Here is a 20,642-nt window from a genome sequence, read left to right on the forward strand (position 1 = left end):
TAGAGGTGCATACATTTCCTAGCTGCCAGCAAGAGTGAATAGTGCTGTTCAGCTTGGTTTGATAACCAGCAGCTACAGTTCTCAGTGAAGCTCAGCAAATGATAGGCAGCTCCAGGCATGGACATTTCCATAATGCCTGGGATTCAAAGTATGCAGTGTCCAAGTACCCTGTGTGCATGTGGTGCAGATTTTCAATAGGGGAAATTGACAGGCCTGTGGCCAGGATAAAGGGTCAGAACACAGCCACAAAAAACTCTAACCTACCAGGTTGCTTTATTGACAAGCTCAGAGGTAGCATAATCAGTTTGCAGTTTTCTTCCGGTCATAATCAAGGATGATGGGAACTTGTCTTTGTAAGTGATTAGAATTGAATCATGCCTTGTGATCAAGCTGAAATGTAACAGCTTTTCCAATGTTGAAATATTTCCTTCAACCCCAGAGTGAGCCAAACTTAGTCAAAGCAGCAATCAATTGGTACCAGTGAACCATAAAAATATCAAATCTCAAAGCTTGCAATCTCAAAACAGACCACATGAATTAAGTCATTTCAAGTTGGTGCGCTACTTTAATGATCAAACATGATTCAAGACATGAACACTCTCCATACAAAGCTCTTAGAACATTAGTGTTCAGCCAAAACTTGGATTGTGACACTTAAATGAAATGGTCAACAAAATGAAGTTTATTTGCACTCTGTCTGGAGCACTGGTGGATTCGCCTGAAAACTACCACCTTTGCAGAAAAAGTCTGCTTTGCAATAGTAAAGCTGCCACTTTTTGTCAACTTTTTCAGAATTCCAATTAGCCATAGAATACAGTTACGATCAGGCAGAGTACAGATTTATAACTATGTAGAGGACTAGATAAAGCATAGATGATTTCCCATTTAATTTATTGGATGACTTCTGTGGAACATCCACTCTGCCAAAAAGTAGCAACTCCACTAAGTAGACAGCAGCAAAGAGTTTAGTTTAATGGAAACCTTCCAAATCAGCGGCACTGATTCAAAAATATCAACATACATCTTACAACTTTTCACTTCAACATGATCAACCTCTGCCCCAAATATTCAGGCCTTAGCAAATACTACCTTCAAAAAAAAAATTGAAAAACTTAAGATTGTAAAAATGTTTTACAAGATGAAAGTAAGTAATTCATCTGAAGACAAGCCAGTGTCTCCATACTTAAAGATACTCACTTGTGCACAACCAAGTTTTGTTGGCTGGCAATCAACCTTCATCCTAGAGGCAGAAGCAGATAGTACAACAAAAATACTCCTTAGTTCTGCATCAAACTCCCATTCTAATAAAATGTCATCTGCTCAGTGTTGAGCCAACATTGCTTGAAAGCAGTGCTCTAGCTTGGGGAACACTCTCCAGAATTCCTTACAAGAGAAAAAACATTTAATAATTTCTGTTGCAAATGTGAATTCATTACATGTATACATGATTCCATCATACAAATCAATGCCCCAAATAATCAAGAGTTTAAACTGAAATTTAAACAGCATTCAAGACAGAAATGCAGAACAGAGGAATGGTGTAAAAGTATAGAGAAAAAGACATACAGATCAGTGACATGGACAAATTCTTAGCTCTGAGCACAATACAGTTTAGGCAACTTCTTCGTCCTCCTCAAATTCACCCTCTTCCTCAGCTGTGGCATCCTGATATTGCTGGTACTCAGATACCAGGTCATTCATGTTGCTCTCAGCCTCAGTAAACTCCATTTCATCCATACCCTCACCAGTGTACCAATGCAAGAACGCTTTCCTCCGGAACATGGCAGTAAACTGCTCAGAGATGCGCTTAAACAACTCCTGAATGGCTGTACTGTTGCCAATGAAGGTGGCAGACATCTTGAGGCCTCGAGGTGGGATGTCACAGACAGCAGTTTTGACATTATTGGGGATCCACTCAACAAAATAGCTGCTGTTTTTATTTTGTACATTTAACATCTGCTCATCCACCTCTTTCATGGACATACGGCCCCGGAAAATGGCAGCAACGGTCAGGTAGCGGCCGTGCCGAGGGTCACAGGCAGCCATCATGTTCTTGGCATCGAACATCTGTTGGGTGAGCTCAGGTACTGTGAGGGCACGGTAATGCTGGCTACCACGGCTGGTCAGAGGAGCAAAGCCAGGGATGAAGAAGTGCAGACGAGGGAAGGGGACCATGTTTACTGCTAATTTACGGAGGTCAGCATTCAGCTGACCAGGAAAACGCAGACAGGTCGTTACACCACTCATGGTGGCTGACACAAGGTGGTTCAGGTCACCATAAGTGGGAGTGGTGAGTTTGAGGGTTCGGAAACAGATGTCATACAAAGCCTCATTATCAATACAAAAGGTCTCATCAGTGTTCTCGACAAGCTGATGGACAGATAGAGTTGCATTGTAAGGCTCTACAACAGTGTCTGATACTTTTGGTGAAGGCACAACACTAAAGGTGTTCATGATTCTGTCTGGGTATTCCTCACGAATTTTGCTAATAAGCAGTGTGCCCATGCCAGATCCTGTTCCGCCACCTAATGAGTGAGTGAGCTGGAATCCCTGGAGACAATCACATCCCTCTGCTTCTTTCCTCACCACATCCAGAACCGAGTCGACCAGTTCAGCACCTTCAGTGTAGTGTCCTTTGGCCCAGTTGTTGCCAGCACCACTCTGCCCTAGAATAAATTTTTTTAAAGAGATACTTAGGGCATGCAGCTTTAGCATTAAACTAATGCACTGAATAGGCAAATAAATTTTGATTTATTTCAAATTTTTAAGTAGATATCCTCATTATACACAAAATTCAGCCTTGGTGGGGAACTGATCCTAGGGTGATCCAAACAAACTTTTAAAAAAAACAGCTGAAGTCAGTCACTTATAGTAGATGTTAATTTCCAGTTATGAACACTGTCAGTTTTGATACACAACTTACTGTAACGCAGTTGACAAATTTGGTAGACTGACCTAGTCCCATTAATACATTCCAGAAGACTGGGGCAAGTAGCTCACGCAGCTAAACGTACTACATAAATTCCCTTCAAAACACTAAACTACAGGTATATTGGAAAATCTTAGAGCAGCAGCAGAAAAGCTTTTGCATATTATACAAGCAGCAGCAAGAACAGGATGGTAGAAAAGGTGATCAGTGATGCTGGACAGCAGGCAAATGTCTACATGCTAAATGAAATCAATTAAAGGTTGGGGATATAGAGTGCATTGTGAAGAAACTACAGCCAGTCAAGATTTCTATGGTCATTAATGCACAGATAATGAAGCAGCTTACACATGTGTAGGCAAGGTGGAATTAATACCTATAGCCCCAAGAGAAATTTAAGGATGATGCCCTCAGATGTTCTTCCACAGCCAAGCCCACCTTCTATGTATTAATTTAGTACTGGCTTAGGCAAACAAATACATTGTGGTCTACCAAAGGGCCAATTTACGATTTCCTTTCAGAAGTATTCAAATTAGCAGAACATTCCAAATAAAGTTTGAACACGAGGGGCTGACTATGCCCAATCAGATTTTCCCAATAAGTACACATTGCATATTGTGCCAAGCAGCAGGGATGGTATGGTATGGCAAGCCTTTTGCCAAATGCAATTAATCTGTAGAAGATGAAGCAATTTGCACATCCATCAGGTGTGCACACTCTTCAATAAATGTCCTCCACCCCCATTTTCTAGGCTGGAGTCAATGGCTCAGCACAAGTTACTGACCAGCGCCAGCTAGTAACACAAGCTTCACTTACCAAACACAAAGTTATCTGGCCTGAAGATCTGACCAAAGGGTCCAGAACGAACAGAGTCCATAGTGCCAGGCTCCAGATCCACAAGAATAGCACGGGGCACATACTTTCCACCTGTCAGTACAGCACAAGATATTAGACTTATGAAAAAGCAACAACATAAGCAGCACGTACAAGACCTGGATTTGTACCTGATGCCTCATTGTAATAGACGTTTATTCTCTCCAGCTGCAGGTCAGTATCTCCATGGTAGGTACCAGTGGGATCAATGCCATGTTCATCGCTGATAACTTCCCAAAACTAAAGGAAAATATTCATATTAGAAAAGAAGATTCACACCAATTCACACACAAACTCAAAAATGATTCTTAAAGAATCTAACTCCAGGTACAAGTTATTCCCAGTTTACTGCAGAACCTCCAATAGCTTATGTTTCCACAAACAATGTGCGCGTTGGGATAGAGCAGCTCAGAGCATTGCCATTCCTCCCTGTAACCCATTCTTCCCACACTCCAACCCCCCCCCCCAATTCTACCTCTCATACATTCCAAAGGCAATTTATAGTAACTAATTAACCTACCAATGCACATGGTTGGGACGTGGGGAAAAAAGAACATTTTTCTCAGCATTAACAAAAACAGATAAATGCTCAACTGAAGTTTACTCTGAGCCTAGGTTAAATCAGTGCCAAACTATTAACATTCAGTTTCATGTGCTTCCTGCCCAAAACCAGACAGTTTAATTCTACATAAGGACAGGTTGAATGAGATCAGAAGTCTTCAGAAACTCCAGAAGGCTTACAACAAATGCCATTTCTCAATCTCCAAAGAGGTCACATACGCAAACAAAATATTCTGCAGATACCGGGGTCAAAGCAACATGCACAAAATGCTGGAGGAACTCAGCAGGTTGGGCAGCATCTGTGGAAGTGAATAGTCAACGTCTTGGCCCAAAACGTTGACTGTTCACTTCCACGAATGCTGACTGACCTGCTGAGTTCCTTCAGCGTTTTGTGCAAGCCACATATGCAAGGCAAGACCAGAGTTGAATTTGGCTATAAACCCTTATCACATGCTATCACAAACCAAACAATAAAAAGCTGACATGGAGAAAACCAAACACCAGAAGAAAGAAACATTACCACAAGGGTTGATAGATTAATTGGCCCTTATATAAATTGTTCCTACTGTGCAGGCAATTGTCAGAATTTGGTTGAGTTGATAGTAATATTGGCAGTCAATGCTTCTGACCTCTTTGAAGGGCGTCAGAGTGAGGGAACATATTCCAGTAGATACACAATGAAAGAAATTAAATCACTCAATTACTCATGAATAGTAAGTGATTCACTTTTCATCCTTCAAACTTGCTTCTTTACACAAGATGAACATCAACTCCTGGTTCACTGCACCCACCAACACCTACACCAAACCTCAAACTGAAAATTTATCAGTCACCTACTCTCCATTCAATTCAATTGATCTGCAGCACAAATGTTTCATGTTAAAAGGCGGAATAAAAACAAAATACTGGAAACATTCAGTCAACATCCAAGGAAAGGAAAATGGTAGCAATGTTTCAGAGCAAAATTCTTCATTAGAAATGAGAATAATTGATTGAATTACAGGTAAGATCGGGGCAAGGTCAAGGCTGTTATGGGGATAAATTGCAGAGGCAACCTACACATTTGGTTATGAACAGCCGTTCGAGATGAAAAAACAAAAGCCATAATGAGGGAACAGAGAAGCTAGGAATATCGAAATGTGAAAAGCTCTTTTAGTTTAGGGGAAGTGGGCTCTATAACATCCCCAAATGCCCTTACGATTGGTGTTGGTGAGCTGCCTTCTTGCACACCTGAGGTCTTCGTTCTGGCTACACCCACAATGCTATAGGAGGTTCTATATTTTGAGCAGGTGACAATGAAAGAATGGCAATACATTTCCAAATCAGGATGATATGCGGCTTGAAAGGCAACTTCTAGGTGGTGGAAGTTTTCCATGACCATAATTCCATGCTTTTCCTTGCTGTTCTAGTTTAAAGGAAGAGATTGTCCAATGAGTCTTGGTGCTTCACTGCAGCACATGCTTCTAATCCATTAGATCTTTATTGGAAACAAAGCTAACATGCATATCCAGGAAGCAAAAAGTACATTACAAAGCGGTGGTGGGGGGAGGAGAAGTGGGTAGCACAAGTACCAGAGTAAGGGGCAGCTGTCTATGACAGACAAGAAAAAAATTGAGGTAGCCCAACTATGGAATTTTTCCCCAGAGAAGGAGACAAAGAATTTCTGGGCATTAAAGGAAACAAGGGATATAGGGAGGGCAAGCTGAAATGCGAAGCAAACAAGAGCTGCAGCCCAACTGTGCAGCTAACAAACCTGCCTGACCCAGCAGACCATTTCTTAAAGAAAATCATGGTGTTAGGAGGAAACTTGTAGAAGCCACAAGAACTGGACCATGACAGCAACTGCTTTAATTGACATGCGGGGGATTGAGAAAATTGATTTCTCACTGCAGTTTCAACAGCTGCAACATCAAGTCGGGCAAGGTCAGGGGTGGGTAGTGGAGGGTAATGTTTGCTGAGATGCCTTGATGTCCTGAGACCAAATATAGTCATGTGAAGTGGGCAAGTGCAACTTCTCAATAGCAAGGTGACATAGCAAACACATGCTTTGTTGAGATACATTTACATTGTAAAAGTTATTCAAATGTATTAGAAAAAAATAATTCACCTTTTCTAACTAAACTAGCACAATATCAATGTCCGTATACTAAATTCTAGTTGCTATTCAGGTACAACTAAGCATCACACATGAACATCTAGAAAGCCTGAACATTACCTGCTGGAACCAGAAGCTGCATATTCTACATATGGCCCTTGTACTGAAATGGTCTCAGTCAACCAATGTTCTTAAGCATAGCATTCAAGATTGAAGCTTCATGCATGCTTTGCATGGTATGAAATTTTAGTGCTATTCTTTGTGCTGAAGTTAAATTGACACTGCACTATAACAGCCCTTTCATAAATTACTGCTGTCTATATTTTCAATGCCATCTAGCTTGTATTCCTGCAAAGTTCATAAATATTTGAATGTAATTAATGGATATAAATTATACAATTTTGACCTTCATAGTGCTAAAGTGCACCCCCAGGAAAACTGCATAGTATTCAGTTCTGCCAAAACTAATGGCCTTTTAAGACCTACCCAAATTTCTCTAGGTTTACCTTCACTTCAATCAGCCAAGACTAAAGGACATTGCAAATTGCTTTGTCAGTGTTACACAGATAAGCTACAAGCTCACTTCACCAGCTATCATCATTATGCTTTTTGCCCACGCTACCAATATATATCAGTTATCTAAGAGTTATATTCAGTGATTGCTGATGAATACTAGATCAAACCAGTCCCCCCTTTGACATGATGCAGACTATGTCAAAAGGGGAATCAAACGATCCGCATCAAAGTGGGAAATTAAAAAAAAATCTTGTCAATATGTTAAAGTGTGATCTGGACAGGTTTTTGCACCAACAATTAAAGCTCACAAAATGAAAGCCTTCCTTTCTCCCCTCCCCAATTCATATATACATGATAGTGACTCAATCATAAAGCTAGATATCAGTTGTTTAAGAACTTGTTCTCTCTGCGTAGTCATCAAGGACATCTGCATTCCACACGCATGGTAAGCTCAAAGTGGATTTCTGACAAAGGAAGATGACTGCAATTACTACAGTTTGTCAATTAATGGTGACTTAAAGTATATGACAGGATTAAACAAGACAACTAGTTGTACAAGTCCCCCAGTTAAAAGGGCTAATGGAGCACTGGTAGTACCAGCCACGTGTTATAAATCTGAGTTTTAGAACATGCTCATGAGATTAGGGTATGCAAATGGAGAGAAGATGGAGCCCCAAATCCTGCTTTAACATGCTTTTTTCTTTTCCTATCCACCTATCAGATTATTAACCACACACTCCTCCCATTGGGCCCCTCCCCCTACTGTTCTCATCTACCCAACCCCACATCCCTTATTTGATTACATGCTCCAGCCTCCATACATTACATCATCCACAGCCCTCAGTGTTACCTCTACCCATCATCTCACTAGTCCCAATCTTCCCTCCGTTGGCCCTCCTCATTGAATCCACCATGTCTCATCCTAGTTCTTGCTTCACCACCTACCCTCACCTCTAGACTTTATACTGGCCATTTCCCCTTTCAGTCATGGGGGTGATTATTCTGGTTACCAAATTACAGATTCAGAATGGATCTGAAAGGGACTTTTAGCCAAGGAGATTAAGTGTCTTGACCCAAAAAACCAACTTATTTCCCTCCACCAATGCTGCTTGATTTGCTGTGTTCCTCCAGCATCTCAGTAATATGCCGTTAATTTGCTTTTAATTATTTGTTTTACTTGCATGGCAACTATTTCATGCACTAGGATCACAAGATCCTTTTGTACCACATTCTCACTCAGTTAAGATGCCTCTTTCCAAAATGGATGATCTCACGTTTACCCACCTTATATGCCCTCGCCATTTTGAGTCCTACATCCTGTTCAACTCTAACTCACCAATTTGCATTAATAGCAAATGTGGGTGCAGCACAGTCCCTTCATACACATCATCAATATAAACTAAGTCTAAGACCCAGTGCACTTCAATTAAGCATTCCCTTACCCCTGCCAATATAACCATTTTCTCCTATCACGCAATAACCCTTATGCAGCACATCAAGTGTCTTCCAAAAGGCCAAATACAACACCAAGTGCTTTTGCATTCTTTTTATGCTCCTTGAACTATCATATTTTTCTAAATCCTGTGATAACGATGACCCTTCACTGCTTTTTGATTTCCTACATGCACTGATATTACCGTCCATTGCAAGGGACAGGCCAACTGTAGTTCCGTTTTCACTTTCCTTGTTTGTTTCAGTGGCATTACATTTATGATTTCCCCACCCACTCATCTTCCCAGAATCCAGTTTATGGATTACAAGCTTTCCCACAGCCATTCCTTCAGTAATTTCTTGACAACTTCAAGATGCAAGGTGTTGGGAGTTGCAAGACAGCTATGCAGTTTCACCATTTCTTCATTCCTCAGTCTTTGACACATTTTAACCCACACTTCCTTCTCACTTGCAGAAGCTATTCCTGTTTTATATGACACGTAATTTTACACGAGTCTTTTGTTTTCTAGCTGGGTTCTAAAAAGATTACCCATTCTGACTTTACTAATTTTTCATAACATCTCACGCATTTTCTTTCCTCGACGATTTCCTGAGATCTGAAACATCCTCCATTAATTGTGTTACTGTCGATCTACCATCTTACCTTATTTTCAATCGACTCCAGCCGATTGTCCGCATAATAATATGAACACTTATTTAAAAGTGTGCACACGACTTTCATCCGATGGAATATCCAAAAAAAACCCTGACGTGGTGAGTTTAACAGAGAAGCCTCAAGGGGAAATACCGTAACCACACAGAAATATCCATCTTTATTCAGATTCAGGAACCAACCCCGTAACATTAATTCTCAGTGATCCCTTCTATTAATTACCTAATATCCCGGATTACTGTAGATTACAACTGCTAAAAAGCCCTAGATTCTACACAGGCCGCTGATTTTACAGCCAGGCCGTGCTGGGTTGGGCCGGGCCCCTGCAGAGGGTCGGCCCGCCCATTCCCGTCGATACGCAGTGTGCTAAGGGAGTGGCGCTGCGCAAGCCATGTTGGAGGCGCGGTGGGCTCCCACGCCCAACTAGGCCCGGTACCGACTAGAACCCCTCCACACCAGAACCCGCCGGGGTAGAGCGAAGGGAGCGGCCTACACCATCCCCGGACCAAACCAGGAATGAATTCTACTTCATTCTTAGCCACTGCACATTCTATCTCCGGCAGACTCGAGGGACAGGCCGCCCGCGGGCACGCCACACACCTTGGCCCCGATCTGGTTACCACATTGGCCGGCTTGAATATGCACGATTTCCCTCATATTGCTGACTCCAGTTCCTGCTGCTGCTCCACCACGACAAAAGAAACCGTGCTCAACTGTGCTGCCGAGAACTGCGTCGCGCTTAATATACAGGACCCGCCTCTACCGGCGGGTAGCGCTGCTCGTGATTGCCTGAACGGGCTGTCCATCAAACCTGCTAACGCCCCAACCCCGCGCAATTTGCACACGGCACGCGCAGCCAGACGCCAGTTCTCTGTCGTCCGCTTCCCATTGGCCGCACGCCATCGGGTGCACAGCCAATCACCGAGACGAAATGCCCGCATTCCGCCTTTGGAGTAAGCGGCCGTTGCAGCAGCCGCCGCCGCGCGGGCGCGCGCTCCGGGCTGGCGGGCGGTGGGTGGGTGTGCGCGCTCGTGGCTGGCGGGCGGTGGCTGGGGCCGGGTGCGTCCCGCCTCCATGTTTTGTCAGGAGAGGGCACAGTACATCATTGCTTTGTACAGTACCTTATGTACTGAAAAAGAGAGTTTTTTTCTCTCTGGTAGGTCACACGCCGCAGAATGCGTTCAGCTGACTCAGCCTTTCCCACCCACTTTTCCTGTTGCAAGTGCCTCGGTAATGGGCGGAGGTGGCTGATGTGAGGGAGAAACAACGGCTTGTACCGAGTGCCTGCACTAGACTGAAAGTGAAGTTTCTGGAAACAGTCTGCATCGTTAACAAGTATGAGCTAGAGGGGGTGGCTGAGCGGCCCAGCGCCGCAGCCTTGCCTCCCTCATCGAAAGCTAAGGACTGGTGGTAAATTACTTGCTCATTACATGTCAGCCTTGGAGACAGGAAACAGCCACAGTTTCACCCAGTCTAAACTTGCGTCCAGACATATTTACAAGTGAGCCATAGAAATTGAAATATAGGCAAAGTACTACACCCCTAATGGGCGATTTGTAATTGAGATGGTTGTTTAAAGCACTTGCTCTTTCAGCTCCCATTGATAAATTTCTTTTTTAAAAAACCTATTTAACTAAATACTGTACCAACATTTTACTCTGCATATATGTGATACCAGAGTATCAGGTGATTCAAAGAGTTATAAAATAACGCATTTCATAGTATTGCCACTAATGGTGCAAAATGGAGAACTGCATGAAGACGCAGAACGTGGAAGTGCTGGTGATTGGTAGGACTGGATAAGGGCGGTATTGCAGGTAGCATGATTTTATAAAAAAGCAAATTGGATGCTGTCCTTCATAAGTCGGGGCAGGGACGCTGTAGTTAAATTTTATAAAGCATTGGCCAAATCTCTGTTGGAGTGGTGTGTGTATTTCTGGTACCAGAGTCCATTTGAAGGAGACTTTTTAAAAGCCAGGGAGTTGAATGCCTTGAATAAATTACCAGGGAAGATTTGAATCACTTAAGGCATGCGGTAATATTGTATGAATGCAGATGGAACTACAATGGTTGACATGTATGTGATGGGCTGCATAACCTGCTTTCATTCTCTAGGGAAAATAGGAAGTTTTTTTAACGTAGCTGGTTAGTATAATCTGCAATATTTATGTTTAGTGAGATGAGATGTAACAAATTTCAGAACAAATTGTACATACTTGAAAAATGACTAGGTGTGAAGGGAGAGAGTGAGAGGATAATAATTATTGAATCACATTGTTTGTCCAGTGTAATCAACATTTTGCACTGTTAACATTAACTTTTGGCAGGTTTCAGAATTTTTAATGTATGTTTCTTTGAAACCGAAAGGCAATAAATTATTATTCAAGATTTGTTTATTTCAAACTAGGAAAATGACACAACTTTAAAGGAAACAGGTGGTAGCCACTGGTTGGAAGAGATGAGAAAGAAGGATGATATATTCATGAGCAAGCTGTAGTGAACTTTGCCAAAACATCCATTCAAAAACATAATTATTCTTAACTGTCACTCTGTGCCCCCAGAAGGAAGGATCAGAGTGATGTTACAATATTAGGATTGACCAATATTTTTAAATCCGTTCAAATCTAGTTCAGGCCATTGAAGAATTTTTCACTGAGTTGAGTAAGCATTCAACAACATCCAAATATAAGCAGATGTTAGTCCTGCTGTCCTGCCTGTTCATGATTGTTTCCTGATCTGAGTGCTTACAGGATTTTTAAAAATTTAATTTCAGATTTTCTGCATCTGCAATTTCTTTTGATTTGCAGCATTGTCTCCTGGCCTAGCCGCAGATCCAAGGCAAAATACTGAGGGTCCCTGCAGGTCAGAAGGAGCAGAAATACTCCCCTCGTTCTCACATTTAGGCCACTAGTTTTTCCAACCCCAATTACAGAATATTGACAGCATAAAATTGGGTATTTGGCTCATTAAGTCTCTTCCAACTCCACATGAATACTTCACACTGGTATTCACCAACGAGAAATATACAGAGGATGATGAGATTAGGGGTGGTGGTGGAGGGCTACTGATATTCTGGGGTGTACTATGCTAAAAAGGAGATGTTGGCCCAATGTGATCTATCTCAAGTTCTCGAGAGAGGAGCTTATTGGAGTTTGACAAAGATCTTTGTGTGCTCTTTAGCCACGGGTCAGACCCCAGAAGGCTGGAGGATAGCCAATGTTGCCCCTTTGTTTAAGAGGGCAAATGGGGGCAATCCAGTAAATTGTAGGCCTGTGAGCTTTGTGTCAGTAATGGAAGGCTATTAGAGAAGATTCTTGGGGATGGAGTTTACTCACGTCTGCCAAAACATGGGCTTCCTAGGGACTGTTTTGTGTGGAGGCAGTCATGCATTAGAACAGTGGTCCCCAACCTCCGGGCCGCTGACCGAATGCAGCGGTGGCCGGGACGCACCCAGCACAAACTGGTGCCACCTGGCACCTAATTAATTAGCTTGTTTATTTCGGCTTTTTTCTTAAAGATGTGCTGGGTGCGTCTCAGCTACCGCTGCACCCCTGCATGCTTTGCCGCAATGTATCAGTCCGCGGCCTGGAGGTTGGGACCACTGCTAGAAACTTAATTGATTTTTTTTAGGAGATGATGTAGATGATTGATCAGAGTAGTGCAGTGGATGTTGTATGCATGGACATTATTAAAACATTTGACATCTTCCCTTATAGTAACCTGGTCCAGAAGATCAAGGCATATAGAATCTGTGGAAACTTGGAAGACTGGATTCAAAGTTAGTTTGTTCATAAACAGAGGGTAGTCTCTGAATGGAGTTTGTGACCAGTGGTGTTCTGCAAGAATCAGCACTACTTACGATTTGGACAAAAATGTAGGTGGGTTGATTACTAAGTTTGCAGGCAACAAGAAAATCGGAGTTGTGGAAAGGCTGTCAAAGGATGCAACAGGATATAGATCAGTTGGAAATATGGGTGAAGACATGACGGGTAGAGTTTGGTATGGAGAAGTGTGAGGACATGCACTTTGGGAGGTCAAATGTAAGAGGACAGTATAACGTAAATGCTAAGGCTATTGGGAGCATTGATATACCAAAGGATCTTGTGGTGGATCTGTAGTTCTGTTAATGTAGTTAAATAAGAATACAGTATCCTCATCTTAATTTTTTAGTGCATTAAGTACAAAAGTTGGACAGTTATGTTATAGCTGTTTAACATTTTGGTTAGGCTACATTTGGTTGCAGTTCTGGCTACCAAGTTTTATGGAAAGGATGTACAGGGTTTGGAGAGGGTGCAAAAGAGATTCACTAGGATGTTGCCTGGATTAGAGAGTATTAGATATAATGAAAGGCTGGACAAACTTGGATTGCTTTTGTTTTTTTAGGACCATCAGAAGCCAAGGGATAACTGGATAGAAGTATGTAATTATAAGAGGCATTCATAGGGCCAATAGTCTTTTTACCCTCTTGTCTAAGAAGGCATAGATTTAAGGTGAAAAGAAGAACATTTAAAGAAGATGTGGGAGGCAAAAAATTTTTACACAGTAGTAGGTGCTTTCTCATTCTCCCATATGAGCTGTATGTTATCTACCTTACAGTATATGTCTTAGGTGATGGGGATCCTTAATGATGGATGCTGCTTTTTAGAGGTATTGCCTTTTGAAAGTATGCTCGATGCTGGTGAGGCTAGTGGAACAACACCTCGTATTCCACCTGGATGGAATGACACCTTATATTCTGCCTGGGTAGCCTCCAACTTGATGGCATGAACATCGATTTCTTGAATTTCTGGTAATGCCCCCCCCCCACCTTCATTCTCCATCCCCTTTTCTCTCTCTCACCTTATCTCCTAGTCTGCCCATCTCTGGTGCTCTTCCCCCCTTTTTCTTCCAGGGCCTTTTGTCCTTTCTTACGAGATTCCCCATTCTCCAGCCCTATATCTCTTTCACCAATCAACTTCCCAGCTCTTTACTTCCCCCTCCCCCTCCCAGTTTCACCAATCACCCTGTGTTTTCCTCCTCCCCTCTTTTGACCTTTTAACTCTACTTCTCATCTTTTTTTTCTCCAGTCCTGCTGAAGGATATTGGCCCGAAATGTTGACTACTCTTTTCCATAGATGCTGATTTCCTCCAGCATTTTGTGTGTGTTGCTTGGATTTTCAGCATCTGCATATTTTCTCTTGTTTGTGATGTAGGTGGGCTGACTAAAGGAGAGGTCACACTGGATCTGATGCTAGGCTGTGGACCAGATCAGGTTGGTGGGTGAGCATTTCAGGCAAGTGAACCAAACTCCCTGAAATTTACCATTGCTTTGGGGAAGAATAGGAGCAGATGGTATGGGAAAGTAGGGTCAATTATGATATCGGACAAGAAACTGGAAACAAATATATTCAGGGAAATGCGCAGCAGAAATGTGGGGGTTGTTGAAGGAGTATTTGCATGTGGTTCCAGATGGGTTTGTTCCATTGAGGCAGAGGAAGAATGGTAGGGTGAATGGCACCTACTACTGTGTAATGGTTGACAAAATATGTGAAACATTTAGTCAAAAGGAAGACAGAAACCTACTTCAGGTTTAGGGTGCAAGAATCAGACAGGTTTCTAGAGAGTTACAAGGTAACCAGGAAAGAGCTGAAGATTGGACTTAGGAGAGCTAAAAGGGGGCATAAGAAGGTTTTGGCAAGTAGGATTCAGAGACAGCCCCCCCCCCCCAAGGTGTTCCATATGTATGTGAAGTACAGGAGAATGACTAGAGTGAGGGCCATACCATTCAGGGATAGAAGAGAAAATGTGTGCCTGGAATCAGGAGGTAGTGAAGGTCCTTAATGAATATTTTGCTTCAGTTTTCACCACTGAGAGGGACCTTGATGTTTACGAGGACAGTGTCAAACAGACTAATATGCTACAACATGCCAACATTAAAAAAAGAACATGTGGTGGAACTTTTGAAAAACATTAGGATAGATATGTAAATCCCCAGGGCCGGATGGGATATTTCCTGATTTACCACGAGAAGTGAGGGAAAGGATTGCTGTGTCATTGGCATTGATCTTTGCATCCTCATTGGCTATAAGATTGAAGGATGGCAAATGTTATTCCTTTGCTTCAGAAAGGGAGTAGGGATACCCTGGGAATTATATACTAGTGTCTTACTTCAATGTGTGTTGTTCTAATTATTAGAGCATATTTTCAGAGATAGGAATTATGAGCACAAGAAATTCTGCAGATGCCGGAAATGTTTTGGGCCAAGACTCTTCTTCAGGACTCGTCATTTAGAGAAGCATAGTCTATTAGGGATAGTCAGCATGCCTTTGTGAGGGGCAGGTCATACCTCATGAACCAGGTTGACAAAATACATAGATGAAGGTAGAGCAATGAATGTAGTATCGTCGTCATCAGGTGCCGTGCCCAGTTTGAGCTTTGACTGCCATGGCCCACACACTCCTGTTTCGGGTCAAGTGGATCAATTCATTGGTATTCATTTCCAGTTCTCTGGCTGCTGTCTCCATCATCTTTTGTCTTTGCCTTTCTCTTGCTTTCTTCCCTTCAATCTTTCCCATAATTACTGTGCATTCTAACTCCTCTTTCCTAATCACATATCCAATGAAATTACGTTGGCTTTTCATAATCTCATACATTATTTCTCTTTTTGTGTTTGCTCTGTTCATGACGTCCTTGTTAGATATTTGTTTCATCCATGACGTTCTTTGCATCCTCCTCAAAAATTCCTCAAACGAGGAATTCTTCAATTCGTTTCCTCATGTTACTAGATATTGTCCAACATTCTGAGCCATATAACATAACTGGATCAACGTAACATTTCAGTACTCTGAGGCGGGTTGTCATGCCTAGTTTAGTATTGGTCAGTATACTCTTCATTCTCATAAAGTTGTCTTTTGCCATCCTTATTCTTCTTTTGATGTCCATGTCACCCAGCTTCCTAAGTGGCGAAAGTTCTGTACTTGTTTTATGTCTTCCCCGTTTATTCTCAGCCTGCAGATAGGATTCTCCTTCTTTTTGGATATCACCATACATTCTATCTTTTTGCAATTGATAGACTCATTTTTGCTCTTTTTTCAACAACTATATCAATTAAGTTTTGCAGTTCTTCCTCCATACTTGCAATTAACACAGTGTCATCTGCATATCTGAAATTATTGATGTTTTCACTGCCAACTTTGATTCCCAAGATGTCTCTTATTTTTTGTAATATTGTTTCACTGTACACATTAAATAAATCAGGGGAGAGAAAACACCCTTGTCTAATGCCTCTCTTGATTTTCGTAAACTGACTCACTATCTCCATCTATTCTTACAGTGGCAGTTTGTTCCCAGTACAGATTTCTGATTAGGTGGAGGTCTTTCAAATCTAGATCTAGGGTTTACTGTAATAGTTCAAATAACTTATTGTGCTTCACTTTATCAAACGCTTCTGTGTAGTCAGTAAAACAAAAATATTTTTGCACTTGAATAGCTCGTTCTAAAGAAATCGCCATTTCGCTTCCCAAATGTTCATCTGCCTGTACTATAGCCATTGATATTTGAGGTACAAGCTCATCCGCCTTCTCCGTCATAAGTTCAGTTACTGAACCTGCCGGATCTGCTGTTGGCCTTTGCTCGTATCCTGAGCAGGAACCCTTGCAGATGCTACCGTTCCGGGTCAGAGCGGCCCTGGGAGCAATGAATGACTAAGGGGTAACTCTACTTTCCCCATAGCCCTGAAAGTCCCCAATCAGAGCCTCATCAATGGTTGCAGTTTAGAGTCATACCCAGTATATGTAGATTTTTGTAAGCCTTTTGATAAAGTTCCTCATTGTAGATGGAGCATGTTCTGCCTGGAGGTCAGTGACAAGCTGCTCTTTGTAATTTTTATAAATGACTTGGATGAGGAAGTAGACGGATGGGTTAGTAAGTTTGCAGACGACATGAAGGTTAATGGAGTTGTGGATAGTGTAGAGGTTATCAAAGGTTAAAATGATACATTAATGGAATGCAGAGTTGGGATGAGATAGCAGATGGAGTTCAAGTGGAGAAGTGTGATTGGAGAAAAAAAATCCAGAAGTATTCAATTCTGAGAGTATAGATTTTGTATGTTTCTTTTAGTATAAAAGACAAGGCTAACAGGTTAAGGAAACCTTGGTTTTCTAGGGATTTTGAGGCCCTGGTTAAGAAGCAGCAGCATAACAGGTATAGTAGCAAAGGGAAAATGGAAGTACTTGAGTACAAGAAATGCCAGAGGACACTTAAATAAATCAGGAGAACTAAAAGGAAGCATGAGGTTGCTCCAGCAGGCAAGGTGAAAAAGAATCCCAAGGGCTTCAACAGATACATTAAGACAAAAGGACAGCAAGGGACAAATTTGACCCCTTTGTACCTCAGCATGGTCATTAATTCATGGAGCCAAAAAAGTTGGATGAGATCTTAAATGGATTTTTGTACCTATATTTATTCAGGAGATGGACACAGCATCTTTTGAACTGAGGCCAAATAGCAGTAAGGTCATGGACTGTACAGTATATGGATTTCAGAGAAGGAGATGCTTGCTGTCTTTAGGCAAATTAGAGTGGATAAGTCCCCAGAACTTGACAGTCTCTCTCCTTGGGCCTTGTGGGTGGTTAGTTCAGAAATTGCAGGGGCCTTGGCGGGGGTATTTAAAACGTCCTTGGCCGCAGGTCAGGTGCCAAAGGATTGGAGGATAGCTAATGTTGTTCTGTTCTTTAAGAAAGGCTATAAGAATAAGCCAGGAAATTGTAGGCTGGTGAATCCAATGTTGGTAGTGGGTAAGTTATTGGAAGGTATTCAAAGGAATGTGATATATAAGTATTTGGGTGGACAAGGACTGACAGTGGATAGTCAGCATGGCTTTGTGAGTGGTAGATTGTGTCTAACCAATCTTACAGAGCTTTTCAAGGAGATTTCCAGAAAAGTTAATGAAGGAAAGGCAGCAAGGTCTTTGATGAGGTTGATCAATGATGTTCTGTTGCTTGGCATTCAGGGTGAGGTAGTAAATTGGATTCAAAATCATCATCTATGTCAACAACATACATCAAAGTTGCTGGTGAACGCAGCAGGCCAAGCAGCATCTATAGGAAGAGGCGCAGTCGACGTTTCCTGACGAAGGGTCTCGGCCTGAAACGTCGACTGCGCCTCTTCCTATAGATGCTGCTTGGCCTGCTGCGTTCACCAGCAACTTTGATGTATGTTGCTTGAGTTTCCAGCATCTGCAGAATTCCTGTTGTTTGCATCTATGTCAACAATCTGCTTGACAGTGTGGGAAACTGAATCAGACAGAGAAGGTGGCCATCAAAGTTTGCAACGGGATCTGGACCAGTTGGAAAAATAATAGATGAGATTTAACGCAGACAGCTATGAGGTGTTGAACTTTGAGAGGACTAACACAGTGAATGGTAAGGCACTGAGAAGTGCTGTAGAACAGAGAGATCTGGGAATGCAGATTTGTAATTCCTTGAAAGTTATTGACTACAGAAGTTGAGATGTTACGTTGATATTATATAAGACATTGGTGAGGTCTGATTTAGAGTATTCTGTGCAATTCTGCCCACCTAGCTACAGGAAAGATATCAGTAAGATTGAAAGCGTGCAGAGAAAATTTACAAGGATGTTGCCGTATCTTGAGGACCTGAGTTAAAGGGAAATGTTAAATATGTTAGGACTTTATTCCCTGGCATAGGAGAATGAGGGGAGATTTAATAGAGATATACCAATTATGAGGAGTATGAAGAGGGTTACTGCTAACAAGTTTTTCCTCATTCAGGTTGGGGGAGACTTGAACTAGAATTCATAGGTTAAGGATGAAAGGTGGAATAATTAAGGTGAACCTGAGGGGGAACTTCTTCACTCAAAGGGTGAAGAAAGAGTGGAATGAGTTGGTAGTGGAAGTGGTGGATGATGTCCAATTTCAAAATTTAATAGAAGTTGCTACCTATGATTCAGAAACAGCGTCTTCTCCTCTCGTCTGTTTTCTGAATGGACATTGAACCCATGAACACTACCTCACTACTTTTATTTTTGCACTACTTATTTAATTTAACTATTTAGTATATACAGTGTACTTACTGTAATTCATAGGCTTCTTTTCAACAAATTTCATGACATATGCTGGTGATAGTAATCCTGATTCTGTGGCCTAACCAATGTTTTACAAAATTATACTGTAAAACTGCCTTCTCTTATAGCTCCTATCTACCTTTGCTGTCATTTTGAAGGATATTTGCATTGTACACTTTTATAGCAGGAACCATTTTATAACCATATCCATAGAATTTTGGAAGTGACACCCAATTTATTCATTTTTTCCACAGCTATTTGTACACTGGGATGCAAATTATCAGACACATAATATTTATTAGTTTCAGTGCCATCATTTTCTTTTATCTAATACTAATTTTCTTAGTTCCTCTTCTTCATTAGACTATTCTCCCTGATCTACTGGAAAGTTATTCTATAAAGATAGCATTAGTTATTTGTTGGCTTCACTGACCTTTTCCTTTGTACAAACATGTAGCTGCTTTTCTAGTCTTGCTTTCATGCAAATTTCCCTCTTACCTCATTTTTTTCACACAGGAAATTGGTTAACAAGATTTGACATGCATGGTTGAAAGCAAGATACTGAGATGAATTAGTGATTGGACACAAAACAAAGATGGAATAAAGCCATCTTTTTCAGGTTGGGGGTCTGTAGCTGGTGATGTAAAGAAATTGGTGTTAGTCTTGATATACAATCAATGTTTTGGTTGAGAACACTAGAAATCACTTTCCAAAGTATCCTGGTGATACAAAGTTAGGTAGGATTGTAAGTGTGGAGGAGAGTATAAAGAAGTTTCAAGGGAATAAATATTTAGGCAGTTTTAGTCTTCTCTAAGTTGAGTTTGTTGTCATGTGTACAAGAGCATACAGTGGCATGCAAAAGTTTGGGCACCCCGGTCAAAATTTCTGTTACTGTGAATGGCTAAGCGAGTGAAAGATGAACTGATTTCCAAAAGACATAAAGTTAAAGATAACGCATTTCTTTAATATTTTAAGCAAGAAAACTTTTTTATTTCCGTCTTTTACAGTTTCAAAATAACAAAAAAGGAAAAGGGCATGAAGCAAAAGTTTGGGCACCCTGCATGGCAGTACTTAGTAACACCCCCTTTGTCAAGTATCACAGCTTGTAAACGCTTTCTGTAGCCAGCTAAGGGTCTTTCAATTCTTGTTTGGGGGATTTTCGCCCATTCTTCCTTGCAAAAGGCTTATTCAAGTTCTATTCAAAAAGGTTCAAAGGAACATCTAAACAAGCCTGATGCATTTTGGAAACAAGTCCTGTGGACTGATGAAATTCAAATAGAACTTTTTGGCTACAATGAGCAAAGGTGTATTTGGAGAAATAAAGGTGCAGAATTTCATGAAAAGAACCCCTCTCCAACTGTTAAGCACAGGGGTGGATAGATCATGCTTTGGGCTTGTGTTGCAGCCAGTGGCACGGGGAACATTTACTGGAAGAGAGAGAAAAGAAAATCAATTAAATTAAATAGCAGCAAATTTTGGAAGCAAACATCACACTGTAAAAAAAA

The 20,642-nt window shown here is 41.5% G+C and overlaps 1 protein-coding gene across 1 annotated transcript; it reads right to left on the bottom strand.

Annotated features, from left to right (window-relative positions):
- Nucleotides 1-542: 542 nt before the first annotated feature.
- On the bottom strand, nucleotides 543-9,833 carry LOC134359987 (tubulin beta chain-like). Its single transcript, XM_063073930.1, has 4 exons — nucleotides 9,676-9,833; nucleotides 3,931-4,039; nucleotides 3,743-3,853; nucleotides 543-2,666 (listed from the first exon to the last, which is right to left on the bottom strand). Exons 1-4 carry the CDS (start codon nucleotides 9,730-9,732, stop codon nucleotides 1,612-1,614), a joined length of 1,332 nt encoding a protein of 443 aa, XP_062930000.1. The 5' UTR covers nucleotides 9,733-9,833; the 3' UTR covers nucleotides 543-1,611.
- Nucleotides 9,834-20,642: the final 10,809 nt, after the last annotated feature.

The sequence above is a fragment of the Mobula hypostoma genome, chromosome 21, assembly GCF_963921235.1.
Source record: "Mobula hypostoma chromosome 21, sMobHyp1.1, whole genome shotgun sequence".
In the NCBI taxonomy this organism is placed as follows: domain Eukaryota; kingdom Metazoa; phylum Chordata; class Chondrichthyes; order Myliobatiformes; family Myliobatidae; genus Mobula; species Mobula hypostoma.